The sequence below is a fragment of the Geotrypetes seraphini genome, chromosome 1 (assembly GCF_902459505.1).
Source record: "Geotrypetes seraphini chromosome 1, aGeoSer1.1, whole genome shotgun sequence".
In the NCBI taxonomy this organism is placed as follows: Eukaryota; Metazoa; Chordata; class Amphibia; order Gymnophiona; family Dermophiidae; genus Geotrypetes; species Geotrypetes seraphini.
In genome coordinates this window covers 87,459,511-87,481,049 of record NC_047084.1, presented here as the reverse complement: position 1 = coordinate 87,481,049, position 21,539 = coordinate 87,459,511, and the positions used below count along the sequence as shown (strand labels likewise).

General features: G+C 41.1%; 1 protein-coding gene across 1 annotated transcript in view; it reads right to left on the bottom strand.

The window, feature by feature from the left end:
• The window catches only part of ACAA2 (acetyl-CoA acyltransferase 2), a 70,995-nt gene that overhangs the window by 18,350 nt on the left and 31,106 nt on the right, over window positions 1–21,539 (bottom strand). The window contains exons 3-8 of the mRNA XM_033934638.1: window positions 20,093–20,221; window positions 15,680–15,796; window positions 7,392–7,539; window positions 6,790–6,965; window positions 2,020–2,149; window positions 1,067–1,137 (exon numbers count right to left, since the gene is read on the bottom strand). Of these exons, the coding sequence (XP_033790529.1) occupies window positions 1,067–1,137; window positions 2,020–2,149; window positions 6,790–6,965; window positions 7,392–7,539; window positions 15,680–15,796; window positions 20,093–20,221 (771 nt within the window). The remainder of the gene's footprint in view (window positions 1–1,066; window positions 1,138–2,019; window positions 2,150–6,789; window positions 6,966–7,391; window positions 7,540–15,679; window positions 15,797–20,092; window positions 20,222–21,539) is intronic.

The window sequence follows — 21,539 nt, the reverse complement described above, 5'->3', positions numbered from 1 at the left end:
GGGAGAATGGACAGGAAAAAAGTGGCTAAGGAGACAGAGAGAGAAAGAAATAAAGACAGACACACACATATATTCTAGCACCCAAAGGGAGGAAAATGCTGCACAGGGAAGTAGGGAGGGGGGAAAATGCTGATGCACAAGGAAATGGAGGAGGAGGGAATGCTGATGATGGCTACTGTACAGGAAAGTAGACAAGGGGAGATAAATGCTGCATAGGGGGGCAGAAAGAGAGGACAAATAGAAAGAAAGACAAATAATAGGAGGGAGGGAGACAGAAAGAAAAGAAGAAAGACACAAGGGCAGGGAGTGAGACAGAAAGAAAGACAGACATACATATATTCTAGCACCCGTTAATGTAACGGGCTTAAAGACTAGTCAGCATATAATTATATAGGTTATTGTAGATTATAAGAACTGAAATGTCATCTAACTAGCACCCGGTGGTATGTATTTTTCTTGATGGGTGCAACATACTTGCAGCTCTTCCATGTTTTCTGTATGCCAGGGGTGTCCAACTTTTTGGCTTCCCTGGGCCGCATTGGCCGAAAATTTTTTTTCTGGGGTCGCGCAAACGCTGCAGCAAGACAGCTCCGGCAAAATAGTAAACACCCAGGGGCAGCAGAGAAAAACACTGCATCGCTCACGACTGGGGGCCGCACAAAATAGTTCACGGGGCCGCAGGTTGGACACCCCTGCTGTATGCCGTAACATGTCATTTTTCCCCTAGCAAAAAAGCCCTAAATGAACTATAGAAGTCCTAAAAATTGATAAGGAAACCTTGACCTCCCTAAAATGCTCTTCACACTCGCATTTCAGATCTACCAAATATGCATGATTTTAGGGCCATCACATGTATTTGAACCAAGGGATCAATACAGTATAGCGTGTTCATTTTATTGCCACCTTTAGTTCATTGATACCTGATAGCTTATGCAAATGAAAGTGTACTTACTATTAAAAGAAGGGGAGTGGGGGGCTTTCATTTGAAAATTTCCTGATGGGGTGGGGGAGGAGGTAGAGGGTGGAGTTTACTGCTTTAATCCAAGTTTACTGCTTTATTCCTTACCTCTACCAAGTCCATATCTTTAAGGGACAGTCCTGCTTTCTGAAGGGTTTCGTTAATGGCAAATACTGGACCTTTAAGAAATAAAAACTCCGTTTTCACAAGTGTTCTGTAGAGATTAGTTAATAGTTATTTTGCTTAGGTTCCCCTGTCAACTCTCCCGCCCCACAGCTGCTTCAAGGCATGGATGATCTGATACATAATTAAACTTGGGGAAAACTGCATCAAGGAAGTGAGAAATTAGAAGGGTAAAATTTGATTTTATAAGGTTATTTTCCACTATTACCTGCCTTTAAAATAAAACCTGAAAACCTCCTTTCTTAGGGTTCTAATGTACAATAAGGAATGTTGAAATATTTGCAATATTACGGTAATCCATTTTAATAATCTTTTCTACTATAAGATCTTAAGAAAATGTGTTAATTTTAAATTATGACCCAGATTTTTATGTCTATGCTAGAAAGTTAATTGGAATCGAAACTTTGTAATCCGAGATAATATATTTTTTTGTAAGTTGATTGGAAAATTGTAATCCCACCCAGGACTTTTTTTGGGGTGAAACAGGACTATAATACACTCATCTTAAATTAAAAATACTGTAAATGTAAACTCTTTCTCAGGGACATACTGTACCTGAATAATTTATCACCATTGTACAGTGTTAGGTCCCTCTATTAATGCTATAAAAATGATAAATGATCTATAACAGTGGTCCCCAACCCTGTCTTGGAAAACCATTAGCTAGTCGGGTTTTTGGGATAGCCTTAATGAATATGCATTCCTATCAACTTCATTACATGCAAATCTCTTTCATGCATATTTATTAGGCTGTCCTGAAAACCTGACTGGCTGGTGGTCCTCCAGGACAGGGTTGGGAACCACTAATCTAAAAGACAGTTTACAATTTAATATAAATTTCCTCAACAAGGCCAGTTTAACAAAAAAATGGAGCTTACCAATTCCCATAATGTTGGGATCACAACCGGATGCATGATACGACACAATCCTAGCCAGTGGAGTAAGTCTGTTCTTCTTGAGTGCATCCTCACTGGCAATGACGACAGCTCCAGCTCCATCGCACACTCCCTTACAGGAAAAGCAAGAACTGTTATCTTTAGTTACATATAAAGAGAAAGAATGCATCTGCTCAAACAGCAATATTTTTCTGAGGAGCAGTAAGAACAGTCTTACTGGGTCAGACCAATGGTCCATCAAGCCCTGTAGCCTGTTCTCACGGTGGCCAATCCAGGTCCCTAGTACCTGGCCAAAACCCAAGGAGTAGTAACATTCCATCCAGGGCAAGTAGAGGCTTCCCCATGTCTTAATAACAGACTATGGACATTTCCTCCAGGAAGTTGTCCAAACCTTTCTTAAAACCAGCTACGCTATCTGCTTTTATCATAACCTCTGGCAACGCGTTGCAGAGCTTAATTATTCTCTGAGTGAAAAAATATTTCCTCCTATTGGCTTTAAAAGTATTTCCCTGCAGTTTCATTGAGTGTGTATATATAATATATGCCATATCCCTTGTGGTACCAAAAGAGGATATAAAAAGAGAAAAAGTTACATGAGGCTTATAATTTCCAGTGACTAAATGTATGCTGATATGAACCCAATCTCTATGCTACATTTCCTGACCATCTCTACTGTGGTAATCCTATAACATTCTCTAGATCAGATTCCCAAACTTGAACTAGGGATCCTCCAGCCAGCTGAGTTTTCTGGATATTAGCAATGAACATGCTTGAGATACATGGCATGCAAGTTTATTAAACATTTTTTATACCGCTCAATCAGACTTCTGAGTAGTGTACAATAAAAATAGAATTACAATGGTAAAACAATGTTAGAGATTGACAATAAATTGACAGGGGATGTTAGAAAAAAACAAAAAAAAAAAACTATTGACTAAAGATGAACAAGAACAGAAGGAAAAAGGGGAAGAACTACAATATTTTGAGAAAAGAGAACAAATAAGGGATAAACAATAGGAAGGGAGATAATAAGGGTAAACAATAGAGTCTGGAGTGGTCCTGGAGGACTGGAGAAGGACAATGTGGTTCTTCTGCACAAGAGAAAAAAGAGGAGGTTGGGAATTACAGGCCTATTAGTCTGACCTTGGTAGTCAGTAAACTAATGGAAACGCTTCTTAAGCAGAGGATAGTGAGATTTCTAAATTTAAATGGACTGCAGGCCGAGGCAGCATGGTTTAACGAGAGGGCAAGTCTTGTCAGACAAAATCTGACTGATGTTCTTTGACTGGGTAACCAAACAGGTGGATATGGAAGGAGTTTTTTTTGTTTAGGTGACCAACTACCCTGAAGCAGGATGAGGCAACATGAGAACAACCTACTGGGTCACATAAATGGGTCCATCTAGCTCAGTTTCCCGTTTCCAACAGTGGGCAATCCAGGTTATCAGTCTATTGCCAGCGTTTCATACCAAGTTTGAACTTTATGCCATGTTGAGGCTTCTTCTAGGGAGTTTCTAAGAGGTTCCAGATCTTTAGTCAGTTCATCAATGCCAAGAGAAAAGGGCTCAAGGTTGACAGTTAAGATTGAAGGATTATTTTTAACCTTGGATTTTTTCCTTACTCACAAATTGTCTTAACTCTGGTTGGTAGATCAAATGTGATAAGGTGGTGGTCAGACCACAATACTGGGATATTTGTGCATTTGACTGATTTCACTGGACAACAAATTTTTCCAAATGTTTTGCTTCCTTAAAACCAACTAGTGATTATGATAGACCCCTTCAAAACAAACACAAATATAATTTCCCACCAACTGTATCACTAGGAATTTTGAGAAACATAATGGTATCTTTAATTAACTATAATATGTTTTAATGCACACAGTTTTCTGATGCACTGTGATAGTTTGCCGTGGCTAAAAAGTGTTTTCCTGCTGATTTTTGGTTATACTCAGTGTCTGTAGCATCTTTTTTGCAGTGTCCAACAGTCAGCCAGCATTGAAGGATTCCAGTTGCCCTGATGAGCTTTTTTCCATAGTGGCAAATGTCCTAGGTGAAACCTTTCGCCATGTTCGTCACTGACCGCACCAAGAATTGCGGGGAATAAGTCCAAGTGTGAATGTAAAAAAAGATGAATCTTCAGCGACATGTTGCACTTCATGGTTTTGTATGCTCTAAGAAGTTTGTCAACCAGCTGAATATAGTTTGGTGCCCTGTAACTGCCAAGAAAATTCTCAATGACATCCTTGAATGCTTTCCAGGTGATTTTCTCTGGCCTAACAAAATCTTCAAATCTCTCGTCATTGATGACGTGTCTGACCTTGGACTGACAAAAACGCCTTCCTTAATCTTGGTGTCCGTTATTAATTATTAATTGTATTAGTCTGAAAGTATAACAAGAAACTGTAAAAATGTACATTGTTAAAACGGTACGTGATATGCAATTTTACATTACATTACTGGCTTATATTCCGCCTGTATCTTGCAGTTCTAAGCGGATTACATCAAAAAGATAGCTGGACATTTCCAGGAATTTTAAATGTGATTTTCGTGATCAGCAGCCAAAAAATCTGTAAAATACACCTGAAAGTGTTGGAGAAGCAAAAAACTTTATTGTCCAGTGGGGTATTGCAGAGGAACAGCTAAGGTGAAAATCAGGTCTAGTATGTTACCAGAGAAATACATGGGTGAGATCACCATCTGGGACAAGCCTAGATCCAATAGTGTTGTCGTAAAGTCCAGCAAAGCCCCTATAACTTCAAGATAGTCTTGAAAGTTTAAATCTCCTACGACTAGTATCTGTTTTGTAGGATATCACCAGCTTACATGATAATAGTTGTTCCAGAGCACTCATAGGAGAGTGGGATGCTCCTTAGATTAGTACAAAGATAATTTTCTTGTCGTGCCCTATGGAGAAATAAGGCACTCCCAGGGCAAATAGTACTACCGACTCAATGAATCGAGGATTTATGCCGGATTTAATAATGGCAGCTACCCCTCCATGTTTTTTTTTATTTGGGGCTGGACCAAGTAAGTACTTGGTAGCCTGGGGGGGGGCATAGTATATCAAGAGAAGCATCATCATTGTCTTTTAGACATGTTTCAGTGATCAGAAAAATATCCCACTTGTAATGTGCAAGAGCATCTGTTAGTATAATGTCTTTGTTATTCACTGATCTGGCATTGATCATTGGAAATGCAAGTAGTGTCTCACTTTTGGCTCCCCACATATTCACCATTATAGGACCCCCAGGGACCCTTGAAGAAGACTTTTTGTCGAAATGTGAACTGTGTTGGGTCCTGCATCCCTAGCAGATTAGGTCCTTTAAGGCTGTTATATGGATTACTTTACTTTTATGTGGATGATTTTAGTGTACCTTTGGAACTTTGACATTTTTGAATAAAGTTCATTAAGGAACATCGTCATTCCACAGAGTTTCTTTTGGTTTCCTCTGGATTTTCTTTTCTGTGGATATTTGGGATCATTTTTTTTTTGGGTTTTTGCTGGCATTGACCATAGCAGCGGATAATGTACATGTCTGGAGTCTTGGGGGGATGGTATGGATCTTTTGAAGGTAGTTGGTCCTAGCTTTTGTTGTATTCCTGTGGGTGATGTTTACTAGAGCCTCATATCTACCCTGACCTGTAATTACTGGGATGGGAAAACACACAATAGTTAAATTAAGTCCGACAAACAGGGAAATTATCTTTGGTTCTGTTGGTTGGTATAGTTTCTGGGGGGGATCTAAGCATAGTGCTATGCCAAGTCTGAGGTAGTTCGAGCAAGGTCTGTGTAAGCTAGCTAGTCACAATAATACACCTGGTAAGTAGCATACTTTAAGCCATTTTTACACAAACATCTTCAGGACTATTTGCTCTAGGGAGCACTATAATTACAGAATTACAGTTTTTGGAAAATACTACAAACAACCTTTTCTAGCATATACTTCTATTGTAAAATCAGCTAACTAGTATTTATATGTTTACTCACTGTCCTCTTGGTCCACACGAAGGGCCACACCAAAGGCCCTTTGGAGTGGCCCGCTGGCAGTAGAGGCCACAAAAACATTTTTGAAGATATATGTGGTGTTGGGACACACTGGTGATGACTTAACTCAGAACTGAGAATTTTGCTTCTGCAGTTTGGATTATTTTTGCCCTTTGGACATCACTTTACACTTATTCACATTAAACTTCATCTGCCCCTCCTAATCTCACAAGACTCTACAAATCCTTAGAACCCTCAACTGTTTTAACAACACTAAATAAGCGTGTCGTATGCAAACCTCATCACCCCACTTGTTGCTTCATTCTTCAGCTCAAGTCCCTGGAGCACTCCACTGTTGACCCTTTTCCAATTAGAAATCCGACCATTTAATCCTACTGTTTCCATCTTTCAACCAGCTTGCATGGCCTCTTATGCTACGACTATCTAATTTCCTTTACGTATCTTAAAAGGGACTTTGTTAAATACCTTGGGAAAATCTAACTATATGAACAGGCTCACAATTATCCACATACAGGAATCAGGACTAATTACCACCATGGTGGACACGAGGGTGGTGGAGGACAATATTGAGTTGCTCTTCTGAAAAAGAAATAGACAGATCCAGAGGCTGAGCTCGTTCTAGTTTTGTGTCTGCTTTTCATAATGCCTTGGCCTGTTTATAGTCTCACTAACTTTTTCCAGCATCTGACTGCATAAAGCAATGATTCCATAAAGCAATGATTAACTTGATTTTAGCCAGACTTACTGAAGCATTTCCCGCAGTGACAGTCCCATCCTTCTTGAAGACAGGAGGCAACTTGGCCAGCTGTTCTAGGGTGATCTGGGATCGGGGATGTTCATCCTGTTCTACTGCCACTTTCCCCTTCTTTGTCTTCACTTCAATTGGTGCCATCTCAGCTTTAAAGTAACCTGCATCATTAGCTGAAAGAGAAAAATGGAAAAAACGGTTCTTTTGCTCATTTGAATAAAACAATAAACTTTGACCACTAACCTAAGAACATTAAACTTCTATTATATTATAAAAGTTGGTGTGTCGAGAGTAGCGCCTTCTTTATAGAGTGTATAATGGCTGCTAGGATCCTTTCTGGTTTCACTTGTTCCGTATTGGTTTGTTTGACTATTTTGGTTGTATTAGTTTCCATGTATGCATTCTCTTTGCCACTTTAAATAAAAAGATATTATAAAAAAGCAAAACTAAACTACAATTTCTACTTGGTCTTGTAATATGTTTAAAAAAAAAAAAGAGAGAGATGCACCTCTCTGGTGAAATGTGACTAGCAGTTTTGGTGATCAGCTTTCCTGAAAGCCAGAAAGATACCAGTCCTCTATAATCTATAAAGTACTCACCTGCTTTCCACCTCTGTTGTGTTTTCAATGCATATTTATCACAATCCTCCCTGCTGATCTTGAATTTCTCAGCCAGATTCTCCGCTGTGACTCCCATTGGTGTTTTAATATGCAGGTCAGTCAGGCCAGCCCATAAACTGTCTTCCAACTACCATAAATCGAACCACAGAGTTCAAGACAGACATCCTTAAATTGAATTACTTTTTAAATTCACTAAGCTTAATTAGATTGCATTTAAACCCACTCTGAAGCCTGGAAGCAGGGATAGTGCCTGTGGCCTTAATTCACTAATATTTTTTGGTGTGCTGGCAGAGTCTGTGGACAATGGCCTCAAACCCAAAAAGGGATGCAAGATAGTAATTTTATCCATTGTGGCTTATCTCTACACCTTATTTAATGTATTTCTATTATGCATGCTCCTTGGATCATGACGGATTACAACTATGTGCTGGGCTGCACATAATTTTTTTCTAAACTAATAGTATTTGTTTGCATACTTGGACTGCTATTTATCCTTCACGTTTTTTCTTAGCAATATATTTGCCACAATGGTCTGCAATGAAAGATTTTAATGTTAATGATGTGTGGTTGGTAGAGTGGTTTCCCCTCACCTAATTAAACTGAGGCTTTTTCTTTCGTGTGCATTCTAAGTGTATTGTATTATATTGCTATACCCCTGGAATTCATTTAAACAGTGGTGTTTTTATTACAACTTTATACATACATAATCCAGATCACAAATTCACATCATGACAATAAAAAATTAACATAAATTAACATAAAATGAAATGAGAACATGTCACAAGGAGAAATTAGGTTCTTACCTGCTAATTTTCTTTCTGTTAGCTTGTAGACAGGTATAGTCCTTACAAATGGGTTATATGCCTCACTGCTACCAGCAGGTGGAGACTGGGCACAAACTTGCATATCAAGCTAAAATCTCCCTAGTAACTCAGTCTGCCGAATAGCCAAGCAGAACCTAGGAAAAACTTCAACTGAAAACAATATATCACACTCCGAACAGGAGTGGAAAAAAACAACAAATACTTGTAAACTACTGTTGGAACTTAATCCTGGTATAGAAAACATCCCTCACAGCTCACCAGCTAAGCCAGCTGAGCCATAGCCGCTGTTCTTACTTCTCCCTGGCCCTAGAAAAATTCTAGAACCCGCAGAAAAACCAAAATCTGCACGCGAGCAAAACAAAAACCCACAATCACCGCACAAAGAGACAGGGTAGGGGACTATACCAGTCTACAAGCTAACAGAAAGAAAATTAGCAGGTAAGAACCTAATTTCTCCTTCTGTATCGCTTGATAGACTGGTATAGTCCTTATGAATGGGACATACCAAAGCAGTACCCATTAAGGGTGGGACCCCCGAAGGGCCAACACCAGAACACGTTGACCGAATACCGCGTCCCGACATGCTTGAACATCCACACGGTAATGCAGAGAATGCAGAGAAGACCAAACTGCAACCTCGCAAATATCTACTGGAGGCAACAGAGAAGATTCAGCTCAAGAAGCTGCTTGACCCCTAGTGAAATGAGCCTTAAGAAATTCTGGAACAGGCTTCTTCTTCAGAAGATAAGTGGAAGCAATAATCTCCTTGATCCAGCGTGCAATAGTAGCCTTAGAAGTGCCATCCCCTTTACGAGAACCCGATAGCAGGGCAAAGACTGTGCATTTGAAGTGACCACCTCCGAAGAAGAGCATACTGAAGAGGACACATGTGGGCCCGCGACCACCTCACTACATCAAGGGAAGCTGCTATCGACCCCAAGACTTGGAGGAAATCCTGCACCCAAGGACACTGGGACACCATAAGTAGGTGAATCTGAGATTGCAATTTGCTTACCCGGACTTCCGGAAGGAAGACCTTCCCCAAAGAGGTGTTGAACAGCACACCTAGATTCTCCAGGCAGAGAGGGAGACAGCCGGCTCTTGGCAAGGTTGACTACTCATCCCAGCGACTGCAAAAACTCCACCACCTGAGCCGTGACCTGGGTGCTTTCCTGTAACGACTTCACTCGAATCAACCAGTCGTCCAGGTAGGGATGAACTAGAATGCCCTCTTTGCGCAACGCCGCCGCGACAACCACCATCACCTTGGTGAACGTCTGCGGAGCCGTGGCCAGACCAAAGGGAAGTGCACAGAACTGATAATATTGCCCCAAGATCGCAAAGCGCAGGAAGCGATGATGGGAGGCCCAAATAAGAATGTGCAAGTAGGCCTCGGTCAGATCTAGAGAGGTCAGAAACTCCCCCGGCTGAATGAAAAGTGCCGGTGAGATGAGAAAATACAGTAAAAAGGCAATTTTAAAGGGAAATGAGCCCTTTAGACTGGCACACCTCAGGATTTTGTCTTTTTTCCCCCCAGAACAGGCTCCACGGCTCTCAAAGCTGGAGGGCTGATCATAGAAATAGACGGCAGATAAGGGCCCACGGCCCATCTGATCAACCAAGGGGCCAGGCCACCGGCTAAGGCACCTCTACAAAAATATGGAGAGGTGAAGGAAAGTAGGGGGAGGGACCCAGCATGAGACCCGCAGGGTTTAACATAAAATGACCCCCCCGAGGTCAGACGGATCCCCAAACAGGACCCATCCAAGCTCTATCCGGCACAACAGGTGAACCCAGGAGTCCGAAACAGTACTAAAAAAATTCCAACAGTACTAAGAGGGGTGCCAATCTAGTCTTGCCCACCTGCTATGGAGACAGAGACAAACTGAGTTGCTAGGGAGATTTTAGCCTGATATACAAGTTTGTGCTCAGTCTCCACCTGCTGGTAGCAGTGAGGCATATAACCCATTCATAAGGACTATACTGGTCTATCAAGTGATACAGAATTACAGTTTATCAGACTGAATTTTGAAAAGGCTTTAAGCTGCTTTCTAAAGAGAAGATATGAGTCAGTTTTGTGAAGGTCAAGAGCAAGTGAATTCTACAATCTAGGGCCCATTACTTGAAAAGGAGGAGATCTTAAAATCAATGAAAACTAGGCACCTCAAGTAAATATTTATCTTACAGGTTAGTAAATTTTCAGAGTAGTCACAAGAACAGATGAAGTTTCATTTATCAAAATCTTGAATACCAAAGTTAAGATCTTAAAATGAATACGCATAGCAATCAGGAGTCTAATACTGGAGAAATGTGTTCAAATCTCGAGGTACGAGTGATTAGACGTGCTGCAAAGTTCATTGCCACCTGCAATGATTTCAAGGCAGATGCAGATAGACCAAGCAACAAAGCATTACAATAGTCAAAATGTGATATCACCAAAACTCTGCATCATCCCAAAATTAGCTGATGACATCCAGTCTTCCTACGAAGTAACTATAATTTGAAAAAAGACACTTAACATCATCATCTTTCAAGTGGCTTTCTAACAACAAAGAAGAATCTAGCAAAACTCCTAAATATCGGATTTCTGAAAACTGGTATACTACACCCATAAACTAAAAACTTGGAAGGGTAATTTTCACTTTGCTCTAGACAAAACTTGTAGTTTGGCAACATTCCATTGAATCTGCAGGTTGCCACGCATTTTTGAAGCAATCTGATGGAATGTGACAGATGTTTCAGAGTACACGGACCGCATGTTGGGGGTACGTGGGCTGATCAGATTCCTTTTCTCCTCGGTTTGCCGTCGCTCCCCACATTTAGTTATACCCCGCTGCAACTTTGGGAAGGGAAGGGCCAGACACGTGCAGCGATTGCACGCTGCTGGCCTACAAGCCTTCCCTCCCCCCCCGACCTCAATTCTGATGTCAGAGAGAAGGTCCAGGCCAATCGAGAGAGAAAGAGAGAAATAAATAAATAAATATATATTGGATGCACAGTCAGAAGGAAGTGCAACCAGAGACTCATGAAATTACCAGACAACAAAGATAGGAAAAATTATTATTTTTTCAATTTAGTGATCAAAATGTGTCAGTTTTGAAAATTTATATCTGCTATCTATATTTTGCATAATATTTGTCTAATTTTATACAGTTGTTATTGAGGTAACATTAAAATCATCTGCCTTGACATCTTTTAAAAATAAAAACCACCCTAATATAAATAATTAACATTTTCTCTACGTACAGTGTGCATTGTGTTTTTAAAATTTTGTGGTTACTATTATGTATTGATTATATTGTGTATATATGAAAAATGGATGGAAGAAATGCATTACAATTAGTATTATTATGGGGATGGAGTTTGGGTGGGGGTACTCGGTTGTTAGACTTAGGGGGTACTTGGCTTGAAAAGGTTGAGAAACACTGCTATAGACCACCGCCTACTCATTGATACACTGTACTCACTTGAATTTCAGGATTATCTCCTCACGGTTCTCTTCCTATCTTTTCCGTCACACTTTTAGCGCATGCTTTGAAGGATCCTCCTCTGCTGCCATTCCACTGTCATCAGTGTACCTCAGGGCTCTGTCCTGGGACCTCTTTTCTCCATCTACACTTCCTTCCTTGGTGCTCCAAACTCATCCCACGGCTTCTAGTACCATCTCTATGCTGACAACTAGCAAATTTACTTCTCTATGCTCAAAATTTCTTTGAGAATCCAGAACCGAGTCTTAGCCTGCCTGGCTGACACTGCCACCTGGATGTCTCGCCACTATTTAAAATTAAACATGGCCAAGACTGAACTCCTTATCTTCCCTCCTAAACCTGCCTCTCCCCTTCTTCTGATTTCCATTTCAGTGGACAACACTCTCATCCTCCGTGTCTCATTGGCTCACAACCTCAGGGGTCATTTTTGACTTCACTCTTTTCTTCTCCTCATATCCACCAGACCACACTGCCAAGACCCTCATGCACGATCTCGACACCTCTCGCCTAGATTACTGCAACTTACTTCTCATAAGAACATAAGAATTGCCGCTACTGGCTCAGACCAGTGGTCCATTGTGCCCAGCAGTCTGCTCCCGCAGGGGCCCTTAGGTCAAAGATCAGTGCCCTAACCGAGACTAGCCTTACCTGTGTACGTTCTGGTTCAGCAGGAACTTGTCTAAATGTCTTGAATTCTTGGATGGTGTTTTCCCCTATAACAGCCTCCGGAAGAGCGTTCCAGTTTTCTACCACTCTCTGGGTGAGGAAACTTCCTTATGTTTGTACAGAATCTATCCCCTTTTAACTTTAGAGAGTGCCCTCTCGTTCTCTCTACCTTGGAGAGGGTGAACAACTTGTCTTTATCTACTAAGTCTATTCCCTTCATTATCTTGAATGTTTCGATCATGTCCCCTCTCAGTCTCCTCTATTCAAGGGAGAAGAGGCCAAGTTTCTCTAATCTCTCACTGTAAGGCAACTCCTCCAGCCCCTTAACTATTTTAGTCGTTCTTCTCTGAACCTTTTCGAGTAGTACTGTGTCCTTCATGTACGGCAATCAAGTTTTCTGCTAAGCCATCTCTCTCCCCTTCAATCTATTCAGAATTCTGCTGCATGCCTTGTATTTCACCAATGTTATGCTCATGTTATCCGTCTCCTCAAATCGCTTCATTTGCTCCCTGTACATTTCCACATACAAGTCAAACTCTTATTGACCTACAAGTGTATTTACTCTGCGGCTCTTCAATCTCTCTCCCTATACTCCACCCCAAGAACTCAGTTGATCGGGCAAGACTCTCGTCTGTACCCTTCTCTACAGCCAACTCCTGATGCTGTCCCTTCTGTCTTGCTGCACGATATACCTGGCACAACCTGTCTGACTCAGTACGTTAGGCTCAGTGTCTGGCCCTATTCAAATCCAGATTGAAATCCCACTTCTTTGAATTGGCATTTAAATCCTAATCCTATCAACTTGTAAAGCACCCTCTATCTCCTCTCTCTATCCTGAGCTTCTCCCCACGGTGTCCCTCTCCAATCCACTGCATCCATCATTATTCTGTCAGGATCACGCCTTTTCAAGCATTGTTCCTGTGTCTAGCATTTCTTATATGCCCCTGTCTCAATGCTCTCTCCCCATCAAGCATTTCTTCTCTATGTATGTACCTCCCCATGCCCAGCATTGCTTTAGTGTCCTTGTCTGTATGCTCAGTTCCCATCTAGGAGTTCTTCTTTATGTTTCTGTGCTTCTCAATATGCAGGATCTCCCACCCTCCCCAACCTGAGTCAACATCTGTTACTTTCCCCTACTACAACCAGGGCATAGCCTGACCTTCTTACTCCCAACCCCAAATATACATGCAATTTTTTTTCATATCCCCCTCCACCCCTGCATCCATTACTCCCTTTTTCTCTTCTGTTCCATCCCCTCTGCCCAAAATCGGCATCTGCTCTTCCGAGGACCCATGGTTGGTGGTGATTCCTATAGGCAACCTGTGCTGGCTCTGCAGGCTTCCGTCTACCATATCATCGCCTATGAAGAAACAGGAAGTGACATCAATGAAGGTGGGAAAGCACAGGTTGTCTAAAGATGTCGCCAGCAGTGATTCCCATAAGGTAGACCAAGGGTAGAGCTCAGAAATAGAGAATGACACGGGGACAAATTTTTTCCATCCCCATCTCATCCCCGCAAGTTTTGTCGCTGTCCCATTCCTGTAAGCCTCAAACACTTATGATTTTAAAGTGTTTGAGGCTTGTGCCGATGAGAACAGAGCTTGCAGGAATGGGGCAGGGAAAAAACTCGCTGGGATGGGAAAATTAGTTCCCGCGGGGGAAAATTTGTCCCCGTGTCATTCTCTATTCAGAAACAGGATAAATGTTGGACCACAGATGGAGAAGGAGTGCCACTGGCTGCAACACTGCAACTCAAATTCTGTGGACAAACAGCTGAATTCTGCATTGCAATTCATGCAGAATTTCACTAGGAGAAAAATTTGTGAGACATCATTTGCTTTTGAGATTAATAGAAATCTATTTTGAATTTATTTTTTCAACAGATCTGAATTGTGGGGAAAAATGCACAATGTTTTCCAGACATATGCAAGGAGATTCAGGAGCATTGTAGGCAGTTCCTGAACTTTCACAGTAAAGTCTTCAAAATTGAGTTTTCTTTTTGAGACTTCCTGTGAAATACTTGGTAAGATTTGATAATGTGCAATGTTTTCTTTGATCCTAAACAACTGCAGTCTTTTCTTAATGCAGAACTCTCACCCAACCAGCAAAAAAAAAAAAAAAATTGTCTTCCCTCTAGCCACCGAAGCAGCAGTGGTCTTGACCAGACAACCTCTCCTTCATTCCTACATACAGCCCCCATAACAGTGGCAGTGGTCCTGCCAACCCCCTTTCCTCCTTCACTTACAGTAAGCAGCAGTGGTGGTCCTGACCCGCCAACCCTTCCTCCCTCCCTGAAGCAGCAGTGGTGGTCCTGACCTGCCAATCTCCCTCTCTCCTGCCCTCCAGCCCCGAAGCAGCAGCAGTTCTGACCTGTCAATCCCTCTCCCTCCCGCCCCAAAGAAGTAGAGGTCCTGACCTGCCAACCCCCTTCCCTCCCTCCAGCCCTGAAGCAGCAGAGGTCCTGACCTGCCAACCCCCCTCCCTCCCTTACCTTCCCAAACCAGTGGCACAATATAAAGCTAAGTGCTATTCATTTTTAAATGAAATGCTTAGAAGTTACACTGTTGCAAACTTTGAACTACATGTTTTCATAGAACCAGTGAGGAGCTAGCACATAAAGCTTAGGACAATGAATAAACAGGAGTCCTGAGTGGTGTCTCTGAGGTTCCAAAGTCTAAACTGAAAATCTGTGAAGCTTGGGATTACAGTACTTGTATAACTGACTAGTTCGGTGTTCTTTGCTTTAGGAGTTTTAAATCTCTTTTCTTTGGTATAATTCCTCTCAATTTTCTGGGGTGCTCCCTTTATTGGAGACTAAGGAGATGTGCGAGTCGTTTTTGGAGTTCACATTAATTTTGTTGGCTTTTAAGTATGTTTTCTTTCAAAATCAATTGCCCTGTTTTCTGTATAACAACATGCATGTATTTTTGAAATTTAAAAAAAAACAAAACAAACCACACCCCCCAAAAACCCAAACAACTTCAAAAATAACACATCTTACTGCATACCAGGGGTAGGAAATTCTGGTCCTCGAGAGCCAGAGCCAGGTCAGGTTTTCAGGATATCCACAATAAATATGCATGAGATACATATGCATCTCAAGGAGGCAGTGCATGCAAATCCATCTCATACAAATTCATTGTGGATATCCTGAAAACCTGACCTGGCTCTAGCTCTCGAGGACTGGAATTGCCTACCCTTGGCATAGACAATGAATCTCTGCCATCAACTGTGTTCAAGAAATGACTCCTAAATTGTAAAAGGCAGAATCAAACAAAAACTAGCAAACCTTGAGATCCACTCCAAATTTAGTTCCAAATCTAGCATTTCTGAGAGTGTATGGAGACTGGCTCATGCTCTCTGATCCTCCACACAGAACCACTTCCGATTCATTAAGGCAAATTTCCTGTAAGTAAAAGGGACATGGGTAAAATTAATAAATATAATAATTAAAAAAGAGCAGTGCAAACTTGGATACAACACTTCGCTTGAAACTCAGATCCAGGCCACTTGTCAAAATCGCTGGGGTTTGAACATAACATTGGATGATGACAATCTCATATCAGAGTGGGACTCTGCAAACTCTGCACGTTGTCAAAAAAAAAAAATAAAAAAAGTGTAATGTTTGCTAACTGTATGTATTTAGACCTGGGAGGTGGTTTTGGCGCACAGCAGGTATGCTGGGAGGGGATGGTCTGGTTTAAAGGTATTTGGGACAGTAGCATGAAAAGAGGGGACGTCCGAGATAAGTGCATAGGTAAGACAGTGGAGGAGTGTATTTCCCATGAATTTTCTTTTCCCCAGCTGATTCCTTCCACTCCTCTTCCTGAAGGAGAAGCTAATCACTAGTGGTATGAGTAAGGGCATTACATTACATTAGAGATTTCTATTCCGCCATTGCCCTGCGGTTCAAGCGGATTACAAAAGAATTACAAAAAGCATATTACAAGAAGAAGATATCTGGTAATTTCTAGAGGAGATAGAGTAGATGAGGTTGCTTTGGGGAATTGGGAAGGTATTGGGAAGTGGGAAGGAGCTAGCGGTATTAAGTTGTTTGCAGGAATTTCTTGAAAAGTAGAGTCTTTATTTCTTTTCTGAATGTTTTTAGTCTGGGGTCATGGGATGACGTGTGCTACAAAGAGATTATGTACTTACCCTGCTAAGCTCTTTTCCAGAAGAAAGGCAAGACATTCCAGGTGGGTAGTGTCCCCATGGCCGCATGCCATCTGCAGAAGGAATTCACTCTGGATTTTTTATTTGTGCCTCTGTACTTCACCGAGTTCCTTAGCTCCTCCTACAGTTAATACCCAAGCACTAAGAGCCACCAAATCAACGTGAAGTACAGACACCCATGGCAACCAAGTTCATCAATCCAGAGTGGATTCCTTCTGAAGATGGCACGCGGCCATTACCCATCTGTCTAGAACAGGGGGTCTCAAAGTCCCTGCTTGAGAGCCGCAATCCAGTCGGGTTTTCAGGATTTCCCCAATGAATATGCATGAGATCTATGTGCATACACTGCTTTCAATGCATATTCATTGGGGAAATCCTGAAAACTGACTGGATTGCGGCCCTCAAGGAGGGACTTTGAGATCCCTGGTCTAGAATGTCTCACCTATTGCACTGGAACTGATGTTTCCTGACACTCTAGTGCAGGGGTAGGCAATGCTGGTCCTCGAGAACCGGAGCCAGGTCAGGTTTTCAGATATCCACAATGAATATGTATGAGATGGATTTGCATGCACTGCCTCCTTGAGATGCAAATCTATCTCATGCATATTTATTGTGGATATCCTGAAAACCTGACCTGGCTCCGGCTCTCGAGGACCAGAATTGCTTACCCCTGCTCTAGTGGATTATATTGAAACTGGATTGGAGTGTGACTTTTTTTTTTTCATCTTTGGACTGGGATTTTGAAAGGGAAGAGTATGATATATAAACCACTCACCTGGATATTCTGAACTCTAAATATCAAATTACTAGTTTGTGAGTTATGTTTGTCGAGTTCCTGTTCAGTAAAGCAAGCTAAAGAAAATAGGAGAGGGAAGCTGAGGAAAGGAGTTCTCTTTTTGCAAGTCAATGCACCTGTTCACAAGGCTGGCAAAATGATGGATGTTTGATAAAAGCTGAGGTTTCAGTGCTTAAACCATCCACCCTACTCACCAGATCTTGCTCCATGCACTAAAACACATGCCTGCTACTTAACACAGTTTAATATAAGAGTCCTTCGTATTTGGTTTCTATTAATGCCGGCTGAGGATCCTCAATGACATTTCATCTTTTTGTAATCTTTGGACTGTTCCCAAGCAAATGTCTCTAAGCAGTACCATTTTTCGCTTTCCATTTGTTTTACCAGTGTTCTGGGGATTTTGTGTGTGTTGGCATTGGTGCCAAAGGTGATAAAACAAGCCATAACCCATCTATTTCTGTTTTAACCTTTGTGGGTGTGGTGTAACGTATCAGAATTGTGACTGGCTTCCATTAAGCTCCTTTTAGTTGATTCAATTCCTATTTCATTGCAAGGAGCAGAGACCGAGGGCAAGTTCTAAGCCTTCAAATAGTCTGACCTAGGATTAAATGTACCAAAGTTACTGCATTCAATAAAAGTCTAGTTTGGTCTGATATAAGAATCAAATGTAACAAAACTAATTGAAATATTAAATTGTTCATGCGTCTCAGGAAGACTACATAACATTTAAACCATGAGGTGGGAGGGAATTTAATCAGCAGAAATTTTTTTTTTTGAGTACCTAGAGAATGACAAGTGGACAGAATTTGTCCCCGGCCCCTTGGTTAACCATGGGGAACCATCCCCATATCATTCTTTAAGCAGAGAGGGAAGAATCAGAGTATGAATAGGCACAGCCACTGACCCTCAAGCCTTGCATTGAAGAATGCTGATGTAGAAGGACTGAGGTTGAGATAGACACTAAAGAATGACAGTCTCTGGTATCCAGAGCTGATATTGTGATGTCATAATGCCTCATTCCACCAATGCCTAAGAGCCATTCACATCAATGATGTCACAATGGCTTTCGTTATCCTATTCTTGGCTCGCATAAGAATCAGAGTATGAATGGGCTCAGCCACTGACCCTCAAGCCTTGCATTGAAGAATGCTGGTGTAGAAGGAGTAAGGTTGAGATAGACACTAAAGAATGACATGGGATGGTTTCCTGTTGTTGTCTGTGGGGATGGGGAAAAATTCTGTCCTTGTGTCATTCTTTAGGCCCAGCTCAGTCAGTGAGGAATCGGGTTTGTTCATTTTTCTTTAGTAAATTTAGGCAAGGTCAGAAAAAAATCTATTTATTTACCTCCCCCTCCTTACTAAACTGCAATAGTGGATATTAGCGCATGGAGCCACACTGAATGCTCCACGCTGCTCCCAACGCTCATAGCGCGGCTCCCTGCGCTAATAACCGTTATCACGGTTTAGTAAAAGGGGAGGTTAATTAATTAAAAATTTGTATTCCACCACATCCAACAATTCTGAGCGGGTAACAAAACATACATACACAAAATAAAAATTGTCTAGTAAATTACAATGAAAAGCACAGACTGGTAGGAAAACAGCTAAGACAAATAATCTGAGCACAAAACAGCTAAGCTTTCATAAGAATTGCCACTGCTGGGTAAGACCAGTGGTCCATCATGCCCAGCTGTCCACTCCCACGGCGGCCCTTAGGTCAAAGACCAGTGCCCTAACAGACTAGCTTTATCTGCGTACGTTCTGGTTCAGCAGGAACTTGTCTAACTTTGTCTTGAATCCCTGGAGGGTGTTTTCCCCTATAACAGACTCCGGAAGAGCGTTCCAGTTTTCCACCACTCTGGGCGAAGAAGAACTTCCTTACGTTTGTACGGAATCTATCCCCTTTCAACTTTAGAGAGCGCCCTCTCGTTCTCTCTACCTTGGAGAGGGTGAACAGTCTGTCTTTATCTACCAAGTCTATTCCCTTCATTATCTTGAATGTTTCAATCATGTCCCCTCTCAGTCTCTTCTTTTCAAGGGAGAAGAGGCCCAGTTTCTCTAATCTCTTACTGTACGGCAACTCCTCCATCCCCTTAGTCACTCTTCTCTGGATCCTTTTGAGTAGTACTGTGTCCTTCTTCATGTATGGCGACCAGTGCTGGACACAGTATTCCAGGTGGGGGCGTACCATGGCTCAGTACAGCGGCATGATAACCTTCTCCGATTTGCTCGTGATCCCCTTTTTAATCATTCCTAGCATTCTGTTCGCCCTTTTATTAATTTTGCATACAGAAACAAAACTCAAGGTAGCATAGTGTACAGCACAATGAAATGGTTCCTAAGACTCTTCCAAACTCCCACCCACCCAGATAGACAGAAATATCGGCTAACAAAAGTATACCCCATTCCAGTGTGTCATTTACCAGGAAGAAATCATACATTCAACGAGTGGCTGTGGGCTCTGGGTGTCAAAGTGAGCCAAAATGCTTTGCTGCAGATCATGTGTGCTGCCAAAACTTGTCTGCAATATTTCAAGTCTTTGCTGAGCATTAGGTTAAGCAGCAACCAATTACTTAAAATCTCAGCCTTAGCATTACCCCCAAGAAGAAGACAATTGATTTTGCTTTCTTTTTACAGAATGAAAGAGTGAGAGAAACCCAGCTTTATCGAAAGCTCTTTTCCATGTCTGTGCATACCGGAATACCATACACCACTGAAGGAGACCATTCTGTACCTGACACCCAGTGACTATGGACTGGAAACCAGAGCCGCAGAGCCTATTAACTGTGAGGGCTGGCACAGGGACAGGAATTCCAACACGGAGGCCAACATGCCTGGCAATATAAGCAGCATCGGAAGAACTCTGAAATAAAAACAAAAGCTGTTTTTCTGGACAGCAAAAACCTTTAGGAAAGCTTCTCACTGACCAACTAATATGTTTTTTCGAAAATAAAGTTTCTTCTTGCTTTTCTAGCACATTAAGGCCCTCTTTTATTAAACTGTGATAGCAGTTTTTAGCGCAGGGAGCCTCACTGAATGCCCCGCACTGCCCCCGATGCTCATGGAGTTCCTATGAGCGTTGGGAGCAGCGCAAGGCATTCAGCGTGGCTCCCTGCACTAAAAACTGCTATTTCTGTTTAATAAAGGGGGCCTAAATACAATGGAATGCCGAATGTTATTTGACATCTTTACACATTAAGAGTTTTTTTTTTTTTCCAATTATTTTTATTTTCAAATTTTTACATAAAGTGTACATAATATTTAAAATACAATTGATAATTATATAGTATCACTTTTATATCTAATACATTATATATCTAAATTTGATTTTCTCCCTTACCCTACCCCCCGAACCTTTTATTACTTTAATATAATATTTCAAATTTTACAGAAAGTATACAACATATTAGAATAGAATTGATTAAATATTCAATAACATTTTTATATCTAATACAATATTGTTTCTAATTAAATTTATCCCTTCTCCCCTCCCCCCACCCTTCTATTAGTTTTCATTCATATATTACATTTTGTATAATATATTATAAATATATGTAATAAATTATTTTCCTTACCCACCCCCCTCTATGTGTGGTCATGAAAAAAAAAAATAAAAAAATCCCTATAAAGAAGAAAAGAAGAAGAAATTTTTATTATTTATTCATTACAGTATTTTGTCAATGGCCCCCATATTTTTTATAAATTTAGTGTATGTCCCCCTTTGTATTGCTATTGTTCTTTTCCATTTTAAATAAATGACATATCGTATTCCACCAAAATGTATAATTTAGGTTAGTTGTAATTTTTGCCAGTATGTTAGTTATATGTTGAATGGCAACCCCCTGTCATAATTAATAAAAGCTTGTATTTTCTGTTGAAATTTGACTTTTTTTTCTCATCATTGTTCCAAATAAAATTGTATCATAGATGATTGCAATATGATTTTCCATCAATTTATTAATTTGTGGCCAAATTGAATTCCAAAAGATTTTAATATAGGGACAATGATATAATAAATGATCTAATGTCCCTGGTTCCAGATTACAGTGCCAGCATTTATTGGACTTAGAGCTGTCTAATTTTTGCAAACGTGTAGGGGTCCAAAAAGCTCTATGTAATAAAAAGAACCAGGTTTGTCTCATAGATGCTGACACTGTACATCCCATTCTCCAAGACCAAAT